Source organism: Hemicordylus capensis, chromosome 6 (genome assembly GCF_027244095.1).
Source record: "Hemicordylus capensis ecotype Gifberg chromosome 6, rHemCap1.1.pri, whole genome shotgun sequence".
Lineage (NCBI taxonomy): Eukaryota > Metazoa > Chordata > Lepidosauria > Squamata > Cordylidae > Hemicordylus > Hemicordylus capensis.
The window spans coordinates 54,559,433-54,575,317 of record NC_069662.1 but is presented as its reverse complement, the minus strand read 5'-3'; the positions used below and the strand labels follow the sequence as shown (position 1 = coordinate 54,575,317).

The 15,885-nt window shown below is 45.8% G+C and overlaps 1 protein-coding gene across 2 annotated transcripts in view; it reads right to left on the bottom strand.

Moving 5' to 3' along the window:
• LIMD2 (LIM domain containing 2) overlaps positions 1–15,885 on the bottom strand; it is a 37,974-nt gene that overhangs the window by 2,526 nt on the left and 19,563 nt on the right. The window contains exons 1-4 of one of the 2 annotated variants that reach the window (XM_053259048.1): positions 12,588–12,676; positions 12,136–12,278; positions 11,247–11,291; positions 7,496–7,635 (exon numbers count right to left, since the gene is read on the bottom strand). In XM_053259048.1, the coding sequence (XP_053115023.1) occupies positions 7,496–7,635; positions 11,247–11,291; positions 12,136–12,177 (227 nt within the window). In that variant the 5' untranslated portion in view covers positions 12,178–12,278; positions 12,588–12,676. Of the gene's footprint in view, positions 1–7,495; positions 7,636–11,246; positions 11,292–12,135; positions 12,279–12,587; positions 12,677–15,885 lie in introns of those variants that run through there. The other variant, XM_053259047.1, reaches the window with a different exon arrangement.

The window sequence follows — 15,885 nt, the reverse complement described above, 5'->3', positions numbered from 1 at the left end:
ATGTTCCATATGAAAAAGTGACTGCAAACTCCTTCAAATAACGGTTTCTGGTACTGTCCCTAACTGTAGGACACACAAGGCTTAACAGATTACATAGCCCTCAATTTGCTTCAACCGCCTCACACAGCAGGGAAAACAGAATAATGCCCTTCCCCACCTCCCACTCTTCAAATATATGTTGATGGCTGGAATGAAGATTCTAATCCCCACTGGTGAGCGGAAAACCGCAAGTTGCTTACCCGTAACTGACGTTCTTCCAGTGGCCACCTGTAATTTCACACTGAGGGGCTCCAAGCTCTTAGTGCGCTCTAAGTTTAGGCAGGGAGGGAACCCTCCCCTACCTGGCTATATACAGTAATATGCCTCCGTTACAAAGTCTGCCACCACAGCCTGCAGTGGGGAGGTTGGAAGGGCATGTGAAAATACAGGTGATCACTAGGTGACTTCAGGTAAGCAATCTGAGGTTCTTTTTCTTGGTCTGTACTTCACACTGATGGGTGCATCACAAGCTGGATAAGTGTGCAGGTGAGACTATCGTGCAAAGAGTGGTTGTAGCACTGCTCTCCCAAAGGCAGCATCCTGACAGGCCTGTACATCCAAGGCATGACAATGTATAAACGACACAAGTGAGGCCCAAGTCTCGGCTCTACAGATTGATTCAATGCGGACACTCCTGTCAAAGGCTGTAGAAGCTGCTTGCGCTCTTGAGTGTGCCCGCACCAGCAATGAGGGCTGATGAGCTGCAAGTTGGTAGCAGAGTTTGATGGTGGCAGCAATCCATTGAGAAACAGACAGCACAGATGCTCCGTGTCCTTGCTGCAGAAGGCCATGTGTCAGAAACAAGCAATTGGTCCATCTGAACGGGGTAGTGTGCTCCACATAGAAGCCAGTCATATGTCTAGGGTGTGAAGCTTTCTTTCAGCTGGTGAGGAAGGGTTTGGGAAGAAAACTGGCAAACAGATGTTCTGTGATCTATGGAATTCAGACACAATCTTAGGTAGAAATTTGACACCTGTCTATAGAACTACCTTCTCCTAATAAAAGATCCGATAAGGGTCATCCTTTCTTAAGGCTCTGAGTTCCCCTACACTTCGAGCTGAGGTGATGGCCACCAGGAAGACTGTTTTCATTGTCGGGAGCCGAAGATCACAGGTAGCCATCGGCTCAAAGGGTTTGTCCAGAAGTCTGGACAAAACCAGTTACGGTGTGCCTCCCCCGTGAAGCCACTACAGATTATATAAGCCTCAACCCCGTGACCTTCCCCTACAACAAGCAGAAAGAGTGTCCGTCAGAGATGATTAGCTTAGCCGCGCAAGATGAGCAGCATTTAAATGAGGTTTTATTAGCCATAGACCAAGGGTGGGCCGGGGAAAGGAGGAGGGGGGACTGAATAATTCAAAGGCAAGAACAAAAATCAGAAAACTACAAGATGGAGGAAAGACATAATTTTAAAAGGGGAAAAATTTTAAAATTTTAAAATTAAACAGGTATTTTCCTCTGAAGATGGGAATAGTCTCTCAATGGTGTTTTATCTCCCTCTTCCTCATACGGATGGCGTCTGTGACAGTAGGCGGCAAACTGAAAGAGCAGAGCAGAAGAGCCACAGAGTGGTTACAAAGTGGGGTGGGGCTATTGCCAAAAATTTCTCTACTTTTCATCTCTAGAAGGTTCTGGACCTTTACTTTTTAAAAAACTTACTGCCAGGTTCAGCGGCTTTCAGGGGGGTGCTGCCGCAGCTGCAGAAAAGAGGCCCCTCCCTCCACTGGCCTCCCCCTTGTTGTCTTTGGGCTGTTTTGGCCCATTTTCGGGCTGATTCAGTCCTCTCCATGGTCATGGTGGCCATTTTGTAGGCATGTGTCCTGACCTTTTTTTAAAAAAAACAAAACAACACCTTAGAACCTTGAACCAGCCCCAAGCTGGCCCTGCTCGAGGTTGAGCCCAACTGGGCCTGGTCTGGCTTGAGGGCAAGCCCTTGAGCCGGCCCAGTTCAATGGTGAACCGGCTCAACCTTGAGTCGGTTCGTACATCCCTAGAGACGTGTCTTTGAACTACATGAAGTATATGTAACCTGAAGGACTGAGGCTGTGTTTGGAGACTGAAATTGTCCAGGAGCCAATGTTGTAGTGGCCTCATCCTCAGACGTGCTAGGGGAAGGACTGCTGTAGTAGACGCCATAAGGCCCAAGACACAGTGAATTGTGTGCACCCTGTAGAAAGGGTAAGACCTCAGCGAGTGAGTTAGTGACATAATGTTTCAGATACGATCTGTGGGAAGAAAAATAGCTCCTTTTCTTGCATCAAATATGATACCTAGAATTTTTATGACCCGAGACAGTGTAAGGTTGGATTTCTTCCAATTCACGTTGAGGCCTAAATGCTGAAGGAGTTTCAGTGTTGATTGTATATGGCCTAGTAGTTCCTGCCTGGTGTCTGCGGTCAAGAGCCAGTCGCCTAAAAAGGGGAAAATGCACACCCCAGTTTGTAGGTGCACAAAGTAGGTGCACCATGACGACAGCCATGCACTTCATGTAGATGAAGTGGGGCTGCCAAGAGGCTGAACGGAATGGCCCTGGATTGGAAGGCTTGGGCACTGGTCTGGAAATGTAGATATTTGCGGTGCTGATCAAAAAGAGATGTGAGGTGTGAAAGTATGTGACTTCCAGGTCTATGGAAGTGAACCACATGCCCCTGTAGAGGAAGGGTAGGGTTGAGGTAACAGTCAGCATGCGAAATTTCCTGTAGGTCACAAAGATCCATAATGAGTCACAGACCGTCTCTTCTAGGGATGGTAAAATAGTACAGTCATCCCTCACCAACAGTGAGGGTTCTGTTCCCGGAAAAACATGCGGTTGGCGAATTCACGGTTGACAAGGCATTAAAAACATTGGGAAACAGGGTTAGGGAAATCACGGTCACAAAAGACTGTAAAAAAAACAGTTAAGGGGGGGGTCACCCCTGACCCCCGAAATTCAAAAAAATCTCACCAAACTACGGATACTCAGGTTGTGGTTGGCAAGACCTACCACAATTTCCCATTCGCGGATACTCAAATCCGTTATTGGGAAACCCACGGTTGACGAGGAACAACCGTAGAACACTTTTTGGACTGTTGTCCCTGATCAGTTCTCCCTTGGCCAATAAGGACCGAATTTCTTCCCACAGAGTGGGATTGGGGCATGTGGTGCATATCCCAGAGGTTGGAGAAGTATCTTGGAATTTGATGGCATAGCCAATTTGGATAATGGTTAATACCCATTGGTCTGAGGTTATGTTGTCCCATACTTCCAGGCGAGGGCGTAGTTGAGTTCTGAACCAGTCTTCCTCTTAGAGAAAGAGGCCATTGATCTGGGCTGAGGTTTAGGTATTCGGTGCACACACTTTCTGTATTGAGGGTATCTTGAGTGACTAAAAGACTGGTCTGAGTAGCAGCAGCTTGAGGAGATGGAGGCTGTGGTGTGTGGAGTGAGTGGAGAGACCCTTGTAAGATCTGATATAGGTGGGAGATGTCAAACTCATCAACTTCGCTGTTTTGTGCAGCTTCTGAGCTTTCTCCATTGTTTCATTGGTCTTCTCCCTGACAAGTGCTTGTCTATCGAAAGCCAGGCTCATTTTGCATGTGCACCTTGAGAGTGGCCTGATGAGGGCAGCCAAGTGTGGCGTGGGTGTATGATGGAGCTTGCCATATTCCAGGCTGCGCTGTCTGTCTCATGTCTCAAAGTGTGTAGAAACTGCTTATTCAAGTGGAAAGCATCCTTCCTTCTGTAGTGCCAAAATTGCTTCTTTGCCCTCCTGGGGATCGACATAAGGTGTCACCTTCTCCCAGAGCAGGTGGTTATATATGGCCATACAGGCCAGGTAGTTAGCTATTTTCAGTTGCAGCATGGCGGTAGAGTATATTCTTCTTCCTAAGAAATTCAGCTTCCTGCCTTTTCTGTTCACTGGAGCAGAGACTGATTTGTTTTTCATTCTGGCCTGGGCTGCTTCCACTACTTTATAATTAGGCACTGGGTGTTTCTGTAGAAATTCACATCCCTCTGACTGTATATAGAAATTATCTATCTTCTTAGAAGTGGGCGGCAAAGCTGACTGTTTCTTCCAGCAGCCCCATGTCATATCTAGTAGAGCAGAGTTCCTTGGGAGGGAGACCACCAAATGTGAATCTGAATCAATCAGATCAAGGAGCGGAGGCTGTGTTGCTCTGGGGAGGCTCCTTAATGTGCAAACTGCCATCCTGTGAAAGAGAGCTGGTCTGGTGGTAGCAAGCATGAATTGTCCTCTTTGCTAAGCAGGGTCTGCCCTGCTTTGCATTTGAATGGGAGACTACATGTGTGAGCACTGTAAGATATTCCCCTTAGGGGATGGGGCTGCTCTGGGAAGAGAAAGTCCCAAGTTCCTTCCCTAGCATCTACAAGATAGGGCTGGGAGAGACTCCTGCCTGCAATCTTGGAGAAGCCGCTGCCCTCTGTGTAGACAATACTGAGCTAGATGGACCAATGGTCTGATTCGGTAGAAGGCAGCTTCCTATGTTCCTGTGGATCTGCTTCAAGAATACTTTTAAGTCTTAAGACGGAGATGGTGGTTTAGAGCAGTGTTTCTCAACCACCGGTCCGTGGACCGGTGCCGGTCCGCGAGGCATTGGGTACCGGTCCGTGAGGCATCACTAATAAAAATCTCACACACACACCCAAAAAACAATTTTGGGCTGGCAGGGGCCACCGGAAGCTATCCAGAACTCATTTCCAGGCAGCCCTTGCTTCTGGATAATGTTCATTTCACTTCCTTGAAATGAATATTATGCAGGAGTGAGGGCTGCCTGTAAATGAGCTCCAGAGAACTGCCTGAAATTGTTTTTTGGGGGGTGCCTGGGGGTGGGGGGTGACCCCTTTACTAACTGCTAGTCCAGGAAACAGCACATGTATAATGTACTGGTCCATGACTCCAAAAACGTTGAGAAACACTGGTTTAGAGTCCTCAGTATATTCAGATGGGGTTGACCCAGATACAATCTCTAGGGAAACTAGGTCTTCATCTGAGTCCATTCCTTGCACTGAAGAGTGGGGGGACTGAGAGAGGGTATCCACCTCTGGTTGCCGATGACAGGTCCAGCAGTGAATACAGTGACGGTGCCTGAGGCAAGGTCTGCGTAGTGATGATTGCCTGTTCTGTGTTAGGTTGGTTGTTGGTGCTTGGTATAGGAGCAGGCATTTTTAATGTAGTCATATGCGATCCTACTGTGTTGGTGGTGTCAATGAGAGTTAATGGTGAAGGTGCTCTTTCTCTTGGGCAATCTAGATGCCCCGAGATCGAGAGGAACAAGTGCGCCTCGAAGGGGATTATTGCGATCTTCTGATATCTAGGCGATAGGAATGGGACCTACTTCTGGACCTCTGGTGGTGAGGGTAATACATGCTGTAATCATAGCATTCATGGTAATACCCTCTGTGGTTGTCGTATCTCTGCTCATAACAGCATTATCTACATCACAGCAATCATCAAAGAAGTATCCTTCTCTGTCATGAGAATAGGAAGGGGAGCGGTGACTCCGCTTGTGGCAGTACCAATCATAGGAGTTAAGTGAATATGCCCGCTTCAAGGGTCTCTCTGGGGAGTACTCTGGTGGTTCTCTCAAATTCATCTCTGAGGTCGTGGGGGCTATTAGATTGTGCAGGTGCCTACAGGATCGGTTGTGATAACAGGGTTGGTATCTGAGAGAGCTCATTTGGTACCGGAGAAGTTTGTATAGATACCGAGACTGTGGATCTCAAAAGTTTCTTTGGAACCTTCGGAAGGTTGCACCCTGAAGGTTTCTGTAAGGGTTGTTGGGTTGTGATTCATACAGCTGGGATCACAGTAGCTATTTACTTCTTAGGTGGGTCTACTTTAGTTTGAAGGCTTTTCCTTCAATTTTTCCACTAGTACAGATTGTCCCGCCATGAGCTGTGTGACCGGTGGTAAAGTGGGTGCCAAAGACCCTGTTGGTCCCGAAGGAGCACAAGCTAGCAGCAGAGAGAACGCAGATACCATGGTGATAAGTACCTGGGCGTGTGTGTGGTCAATTCCCTGTTCCAGTCTCAACATTCAGTGATTCTATAGGAGTTGAAGTAGGGGACATCAAGGCAGAAGGAGAGCTTTTCCCCACAATAGAGCTTTCAACCTGGCAGCTCTGTTACAGTGTACCTGGCTGGTGAATTTTTGGCAATGTAGGCAAGTCTCTGTAACATGGGATTCCCCCAAACACAGCAGGCAGAACTGGTGGTGTCTGAAGATGGGGTCTTAGCATAGTGACCTCCGCATTTCCTAAAGGCAATTCTACTAGCCATGTACCCCCCACAAGGTGTGGGGAAGTGGAGAGGGACGCTTAACTAAAAATGCTAAGAAGGAACAGAGAAATAAAATACTGGAGTGCGAGAGTAAGGACAAAAGGAAGGGTAACACTAAAATAAGGGAAGAAAATCAAAAGCAAGGGACAAAGTCTCACAGAGCCAGAATTGGCCCGCTACTCACTCCCCCCCCCCCGCCGCCTGCTTCTCCCCCCTCCCCGCCCAGCACTTTCTGGCTGGCAGGTAGGCAGGCAGGCCGGCCACCTCCTCCCACCTGCCAATTCCCAGTGGCCAGGACAGCCCTACGCCACCACCTGCTCCTGGAGGCCGGCCCACCACCGCCACCTGCTCCCAGCAGCCGGCCTGCTGCCGCCTCCTCCTCCTGGCAGTCGGGCCAGGCTGGCCCGCCACCTCCTGCTCCTGGTACACCGCCTCTTCCTGCTCTCGGCGGCCAGGCCAGCCTGCTGCTGCCTCCTTCTCCTGTCGCCCGGCCTGCCACAGCCTCCTGTTCCCAGCGGCCGGCTGGCCTGGCCCACCACCACCACTGTGTCCCCATCCCTATCCCACAGGCAGCTGCTCTTACGAGAACTGCCACACATGGGATTAGCGACGGGTACGCCTAGGAAAAATAAATATATAGAAGATAGCCAGGTGGGGGAGAGGTTCTTTCCCACCTAAACCTAAAGAGCATTAAAGTCTTGGAACATTCCCTAATGGGTCTCCACGCATGCACAGAGTCCCTCAGTGTGAAGTACAGGGACCATGACGAAGAAGCAGAAAGGTGTGACTTTGCATATGTGCCCTTAAAACCACATATGCAAGTGAAATGTGGGAGAAATATAGCTTTTCTCCCTTTTCTGATCTATTACCAAACTTTGACATAGTTTCTGCCACAGCGAAAACAAAGGCTGTTCCCTCTGGCTCTACCCCACATTTTAGACAGATCTTGTGAAGGACGCAGTGCACACTGCAGGATCCTGAAGAAATAAAACTGGTTTCTTGCCCAACCAACACTCTTACTTCATGCTGAGCCTATTCCTGGTTGTGTTGCTGGGAGAGGAGTGAGGCTGGAATAAAGCCACATTGGTGTGAAATGAATGGGGTGGGGGTGGGAATAGCTAACTTAGCCCTCCTCTTCCCCCAGAGCATAAAACTTTGCTTCTCTGTCCCTCTCACCTTAGCTTGGTGTGGCAGTGCTTGCAGCAAAAACAGGCGTTGTGGAAGACAAACTTATCAGCCACCAGGCGCTCCATGGGGTAGACCGTTTTCTGACAGGCATTGCATGTCTCCTTCACCTGGGCCTTCAGGCTGAATGACTGAATTACAAGAAGAAAAGGCCGTAAGAACATAAGAGGAGCCCCTGCTGGATCAGACCAAAGGCCCCTCTGGTCCTGCATCCTAAAAGAGCAACCTCCAGAAAGTTCACAAACATGTCATTAAAGCAACTGCCCTCCCCAATATATTGCCTCTGGACCTGGAGGTAGCATGTAGCCTTTGCCATATTTGTCCACCATGGCCCATCACTACAGCTTATGTCAGCAAATTCCATACATTAGTGGTGCATTTTTTTTGTCCTGAATTTCTTGCCACACAAAAAGATGTTAACAAAGACTTGGAGAGTTCAGGGAAGTGGAAAAGCGGTCAAAGGAGCAATTGTCAGAACCACAAACGAAAAAAACCACCCACTATAAAGTTTATAGCTCAAAAGCGGGGAAATGCCTCTGAACCATAATATGGAACTTTAAGAAGGGCTAATTTATAATCAGTGCATTTTAGCAGGTTCTTTTCCTTTCACTGTGCTTATATGTTGCTACCATATTCAGACAGACCTAAGAGGCTCAAACTACTCGGCCTTATTCACCTGTTCTGTTCCACGCATATAAAACATGTGTTCTTTGGAGATCCATGCACAAAGTTACACAAACAATCGGAGAGATCATATTGCTGTAAGTGGGGAAACCTCCAGAAACATAGCTTCTGCAATTGTGGCTTCAAAACAGCATCGGAGCTGCCTTTGAAGTCCACAGCAGCCTGAGTGGACCATTATGAAGACAATAGGCTATACATCGTGTCAGCCACTGATTTACCAGGGACTGCTTCCAGAACTGTCCCAGGTAAATAGGGACTGTTGGAACAGACTACTATGGTGGTGGGCTGTACATCATGTCAGCCACTGCTCTCATTTTGTCCCTATTTTTGCCTCTTGTTCAGTTTCACCTCCACATGAGTTGCTAGAGCTGCCATTCTTGGAATTCAGCTCCCTCCTTACAGCATCTAGAAATTAAGTGAGTGGGTGGATGCATCATGTTCCTAGTGCATTTGCATGCAAACAGGTGCACAACACTAAGGCACTAGGCAGCACATTATATACAGTGAGTGGAATCCAGGCTTCAGAAATGTGTAATTGTGGCAACTTGGGCAATAATCCTTGGCATGAAAATTGGCTGCTACAGATGCATCCCTACTTTCATCTGTGAAATGCTGGAGAGTATGGGCTCGGCTCATTTGCTTTGGTAATTTGGAATGGGGTGCTTCACATTCACCTTCTTACCAACTTTCCATTTGTGGCCTACTTATGGCCAGAATTATACACCATGCCCTCCAGGTCACTTGGCCACACCTTTTGTGAATTGCACACTGGGCCTCCCATGTTGTTTGGCCATGCCCCTCTGCACATTCACAGGCACAGCCCTATTTTCATCACTGAAATGTTGGAGGCTATGCAAGCCCTAGCTGAAACTGGAGTGGCCATTTTTAAATGACCCCCTGAGCAAGGGAGTTACCAATAGACATCAAGGGAGTTACCCATAGACATCAAGGGAGAAATCTAGAATTTTGACATAACTGTGACTGGACACCAGATTGCCCCTTCCCCTCACTTTTTTTTAAAGGTACCTGCAGATAGAGGAGTCCCTGCTCTTTCTTTCTCAGCCTTATATTGTGTGGGAAAGGTTACCATTTTGGAATTTCTAAACATTTTAAAGCAGCCCTGCCAATGCAAATACAGTCCATTATCCCTATATTGCAAGTTATCTTGGAGGTGGTGGGGGGCAGGGTTGAGGCTGAGAGAGTGGCTTACAACAGTCCTGCACTTTTAATAGCACATGCTGAAGATCAGCCTGAGGCCAACATACAGCAACCCTGCCATGTAGCCCAGCGTTGTTATACCTTTAGTGCAAATTGGGCTGAGGCTGAGAAGGCTGCATTCAAAGCTCTAATACTGGAAACAACAAAGGACTAGATGTGTGCTAACAAATGGAGGCTTACTGCAACAAGATGGAAGTACTGGGTGTAAGAGGGAAGGTTAATCTGAAAACTGATAGCCTTCTCAGATGGCAAGTGAAAAGCAATGCTGCTTGAACAGGTTTGTTATGCTTGCTGTCTATTAATTATCTCTGCTGCCGCTCTCCACCTGCACCAACACCATCACCCCATTGTGCTGCAGGCAGCATTTTGATTTGGTGTTTGTTTTTTTAAAAAATGGAGTTTGTTTTTAAAATCTTATTCAGGAGCTCTTGCCTATCCTGTGTTCCTTTCTCAGTTTATCTAGCCATGAAATCCTATTTCCAAGGCAAAAGGGGAGTGGAGGATCCCAGTCATAGATTTTTTAAAAAAACACCATAGAGGGACTACCCTCTGGGCACAGATATGAAAAATGTGGATTCCATCACAAGTACTTTGTACCGATACATCTAAGGCCAGATGGCTAGGTCACTGCGGCTAAGAATGATGGGAGTTGTGGTCCAGCCACATTCTAGACCCAAAATTCTAGAAGGAATGGGCTGCTTTTGATACAAACCAAACAAGGTCTTGGAGCCAAAATGTAAGGTCCAGCCCTGGGAAGTTTGGTTATCGCTAACACAGATATCATTTAGAAAGCACGGGGAAACTTTCTATATAATGTTTGCTTGCTATGCTATTTTATCAAAGTGGCTTTTACTCTGTTTTACCCTTTTAATTGTTGCTTTTGATATTTAACTGCTTTTAAATTGGTGGAAATCACCTTCGGCAAGGACATACCCAAAGAAAGTGATATGAAAACATTGTCATAAACATCAGGAACAGCCAGATTAAATTACTCATGAGTAGGTCCCATGGAAATTCATGGAACTTAAGCCAGTCATGATGAATTTGTCTCATTGAGACCAATGGTAGTTAGTCATGACCAACTAGTCTGGATCCTGCCCATTACCTTCTAAAAAGTAGGGTTACCATATTCCAACTTTCCAAAGCTGGGTGTCTAATTTGCATATTATGTAAATTGGCTTGAAAATCGTTTTTGAGCAGAATAGTGACGGCATGTTTTGCTCCATAACTCCACTTCTACAAGGGCTAGAGCTTAGCTTTTATTTTATTTTATTTATTTATTTATTTTAATGAAAGCTGAAATCTGGGCAAATCTGGGTGGGCTAAGCAATCTGGGTGAGATGCTTAAAATCCAGGTGAAACCCGGAGTTTTGGGGGGCATGGCAACTCTACTAAAAAGGGGCTTGAGGCTGATCATGCTTAGAAGCTTCCCCTTTTGAATTCGAATTGGAGTTCAATATTCTAACCACAAATGCCACATAAGGATTGACTAACCATTCCGAGTGGTTTTTAAAATTGTGCTAAGCACCCTCTCCTTTATTATTATTACACAAATTCTGTAGCTCATACCAAACTATAAAGCAGATTCCAAAGTTTTATCCTAGCTTATATTAAGCCCTGCCTGCACAGATCTATTGGTCATAATTTATTTGCTTGACCAAGACTGCTGGGAGATTAAGCAGCTCCTCTTCTCTTACTGCCCCCCTGTGGACAAGAATGCAATGGTAATGTACACAGCCATTGAGCACCCCAACCTCAAGCAAGGTCTTTCTGTTACCACCCTCTTGCCTCTTTTGGAGAGATATCCATGCCAGAACATAAGTACTGCAATGGCAAATACCTTGGATCGCTGTACAGTGGATGCTCCTGAGTTGCTCTTTGACTCCTAAAGAGAGAGAGTGAAAGAGGAGAAGAGGAATGAGAATCACGCAGTAAAGCATCTTGTTATGACCTGCTTTAAGAAACAACGAGGAGTGGACAGCAATGGAGGTCTAGGCAGGATCACAGTTATGAGCTTTGCTATTGCTACGTTGATTCACCATTTCACACTTCACTCTCCTGTGCCAAGGAGTTGGTGGAGGAGCAAGCATGAATTGTCCCCTTTGCTAAGCATGGTCTGCTCTGGTTTGCATCTGAATAGGAGACGTGTGAACACTGTAAGATATTCCCCTTAGGGGATGGGGCCACTCTGGGAAGAGCACCTGCCTGCTTGCATGTTGCCAAAGGTCCCAAGCTCCATCCCTGGCAACTCCAAGGTAGAGCTGAGAGAGACTCCTGCCTGCAAACTAGGAGAAGTTGCTACCAAGACTTGGAGAGACCAGTGGTCTGACTCAGTGTAAGGCAGCTTCCTATGTTCTCATTTCTGACTTCCTGCCTGGAGTTTTAAGTAACATTGTGCTTGATCTCAAGACACAGAACTGCCACAAGCAAGCCCTCAAAAGACCCTACGACAGTAGAATTCATCTAAGAGATGGGATGCATCTACACTTTGTGGGTCCTGCTTAACTGGCAGGACTTCTCCCAAAGAGCCTTGGAATTGGGTAGGACATTTTGAGGTGGAAAGCACTGTTTTGACATCCCCAGTTCCTTCACAGAACTACAATTCAAAGGACTGCTTTGGCTGATAATCAATTAGAGATTCCGAATACCTTTAAATGGCCCTCCCCCAGCTCTCTCCCCAGACAGCAGAGGCAACCCCATCACTTTGAAATCTTGATTTCAATACATACATGAGTGGAGGCTGTACTGGCCGGTCCCTTGGCTTGGAACATGGCTCTCTGCTTCTTCCCCCCAACACAGGTCTGTCGCTTCACTCCCTTGGATTTGTCAACCCTTCTGTGTTGGTATGGCTTATGTTGGCTCTTCTTGATGCCTGGAAATAGGAGAGAAGGAGTCTCTTTCATGCGAACAATTCTTCTAGTCTTGCAGCTTGAGAATTGCAAATCATTCTGGTGTGTTTGCGCTCTCTTTTGGACTCCCTCAAAAAGGTCACCGATACGTCTTCTGCCTTGCAATGGAACAGAACCCTCCTCCCCTGTCCCCAGGTCCCGTCTATTTGTTAAGCTTCTCTTCTAAGGGCTTCCTTCAAAACATTTGCCAAAGTATCCCACCTAGCCTCTCCTTGCCTGCACCTCCATTGCCATTTGACTCTCCCAGATATAGCTAGGGTACCCCGGCATACCTGCTAAGACATCCAGGTCTTCAGAAGAGGTAGCTGCATCAAGCACGACTTTCTCTGCTACCTGCAGCCCTCACTATACAGCGCTATCCTTCGTTCTGCAATACTGACACTGTTTAAGAAAAGGCTCTGATTCATTTCCGCTCCCCTCTGTGGCTGGCTTGTTATTTCCTGTTCTCTCTGCTGAGCCGTGGAGCTCAAGCTTCACACAGCCAGTCATGACAGGGTTAAAGTGCTCAGGTTGGTCAAAGGAGAGAACCTGCAGTTCAACAACCAAGGCAAGTTCCACAACAAAGGAGGCCTATAGCAGGACAAAAGACTGTGTCTACTATGATGAAAACTTTCTTGAGCATTAGCAGTGTGACAGGTACTGTACAAAACATAGAGCAGTGCAGTAATAACCTTTAACAGGATCAATGTTCAAAGTGCAGGATGCAAACTTTCAAGCTAGACACTTCCTCAAGTTGGATGTTAAACAATTAACTGGAAAGCAGACATTTCTAAGAGTGGTTGCAGTGATCAGCCTCTGCTCGCTCTAAAGAGTTAACAGGGAGTGTGAACTCTTGTCTTGACTGACACCCTGGTGAACTCCAGGGCAGCCAATCAGTACACCAGGTGGGTGGGGCCTAGAGAGCGGTTGCTGGGAATTCTGGGGAAAAGAGGGGCGGTTTGTGCTGGAGAAGCGCGTATGGAAAGGCTTACTGAGGATCATTGGAGTTTGCTCCATCATGGCCAAAGCCAGCATGGAGGTTTCTCACATGGAATAACTGCAGATCCTTGAAAGACAGGATTGCAGGAAGCTTAATTCTCATCAGGTGTTGGGTGAGTTTTCAAGGAAAAGGGGATTCAGCATAGGGGACAGTTTTTTAGTCAGATTTTACGTTAGAAACGTATATTTCTTTATGTGTGTGCTCTAAATATTCCTGATACTGTTCTATTATTGTCTACCTGCAACATATTATTTATTTATTTATTTATTTATTTAATTTCTATACCGCCCTTCCAAAAACGGCTCAGGGCGGTTTACACAGAGAAATAATAAATAAATAAGATGTCTCCCTGTCCCCAAAGGGCTCACAATCTAAAAGAAACATAAGAGAGACACCAGCAACAGTCACTGGAGGTACTGTGCTGGGGTTGGATAGGGCCAGTTACTCTTATTTTAACATAATTAAAATAAGCATAGCATAATCTATATTTCGGTCTTCAACCAGCATAACAGCAAGATAGACAAAAATGGTTCAAACAATCTACTCCTACAAAATAATAAAAAGTCTCTATAAAATTTCTTAGTATACTAAGTCAAAGAAGCTAGAACTTAAAACTATGAACATAAAACGATATATAAAAGTTAGTCAACACTAATAACAGAATGACACTGAGTATAAAGGTAGCAAGACAGCAAAATTATGTAATTAATACAGAGCAGTGTTAAATCTCATACCATATTGTATTCTATACTATGTATGGCAGCAACATATCCAGCAAGTGAATTAAAATAAGATACACTAGCCTATGCTCAACCCACATAGGGCGTTGCAAAAGACTCCGTAAACTTAAACGTGCCTAAATGCAAACTGAAGCCTAAGACAACCTATTTTGTAACCTAAGTATTTTTATTATTTAATTTTTTTATTTAGTATATTTATAAACCGCCCCATCTAGAGGCTCTGGGCGGTGTACAACTTTTTTAAAAGACATAAAACCCACAATTCAAACACAATGCTAAAAACAATATAAAAACAATTCAAAAATGAGTAAAACCAATTAAAATACTTTTTAAAAACAACAACAGTTTTTGAGTGTATTTAAAACCTAAAAGCCTCAGACGGAAGCAGTCTGTAGTAACTGAATAAAACTGTTTTTCTGTTATTTTCTTTTTACAAGCCTCTCAAAGTTGGTTTTTAGCTCAAGAAAAAGGAAGGGTGGAAAGGAGATTTCTCTGGTGCAAAAGTGTCCTCAAGTGGTCAGCAGCTATCAGTTTTCTCATCACATGTAGGCCTATACGTGGAAGGTTTTTGTACTTATCCAACAGCAAAATAAAGAGAGTTTTCCCTGGGATTCCACCCCAAGCCCAAGGAGATTCAAGCTCTGTTGATAAGAGGGGTGGTGGTGGCGGCAGCATTTTAATTCTACCAGAAATACAGATTAGTTTTATGAGAAGTTCAGTTTATGCTGAGCCAGGCAGCTCAACTGGGATGACTCGGCATTTCTTTTCTCTCACGTGAGCTAGCTTGAGACAAAGGCTTTAATTCGCTACAGTGGTCATGACAGGAGTGCGTTCTGGAGACAACAGTCCTGAATGCAACTCTTTATAAGATTCTGTATTATCCCTTCCCCACTTTTGCCTTGCATTGCTGCTTGGAAACTGGTGTGGCCAAGTGGTGCTTAAGCTTCCTCCTTCAACACTGTACCTTTTGAATTTTCAAATCCTGGTAAGGAAATTTCTCTAACAATTGGCTGCCTTACCACTTCTTCAACACCTGTCTTAACAACATAAGAACAGCTCTGCTGGATCAGGCCCAAGGCCCATCTAGTCCATCATCCTGTTTCACACAGTGGCCCACCAGATGCGTCTGAGAAACCCAAAGGCAAGAGCTGAAGGCATGCCATCTCTCCTGCTGTTGCTCCCCTGCAACTGGTATTTAGAGGCACCTTGCCTCTTAGGCTGGAGTTGGTCTATAGCCCTCAGACTAGTAGCCACTGATAGACTTGTTCTCCATGAATTTATCTCAGCCTCATTTAAAGCCATCCAGGTCAGTGGCTGTCACCACATCTTGTGACAGAGAATTCCATAGGTTAATTAAGCGCTGTGTGAAAAATTACTTCCCTTTGTGGGTCCTAAATTTCCTGACCATCACTTTTGTGGAAAGACCTTTGATTCCAGTGTTATGAGAGAGGGAGAAAAAAGTCTGTCTGTCCACTCTCTCCATACCATGCATCATTTTATAGACCTCTATCATGTCTCCCATAAGTCATCATGCCAAGCCTGGTACAGCCTCCCATTTCAAGGCTAGCACTGGGTTGATGCTACTTTATGTCAATGTCTGTCTGTCTGTCTGTCTCTCTTTTTGCACAAAAGCCTTGCTTAGGATGGAATATTTACAGCTACGTTTTGAACTTTTTTGATCCTTAAAGAATCTCAGCTGGGAAGGACCTTTGGGGCTAGTTGGTGGCCATGATTTCTAATCCTGGTTTGGGTGAGAGTGCTTTTAGAGTCCACTTCTACATTCTCTCTTTAAAAACAAAGCTTGGAACTGAGTTACCTTCTTCCTATTTTTTGCAAATGTAAGGTTTGTAG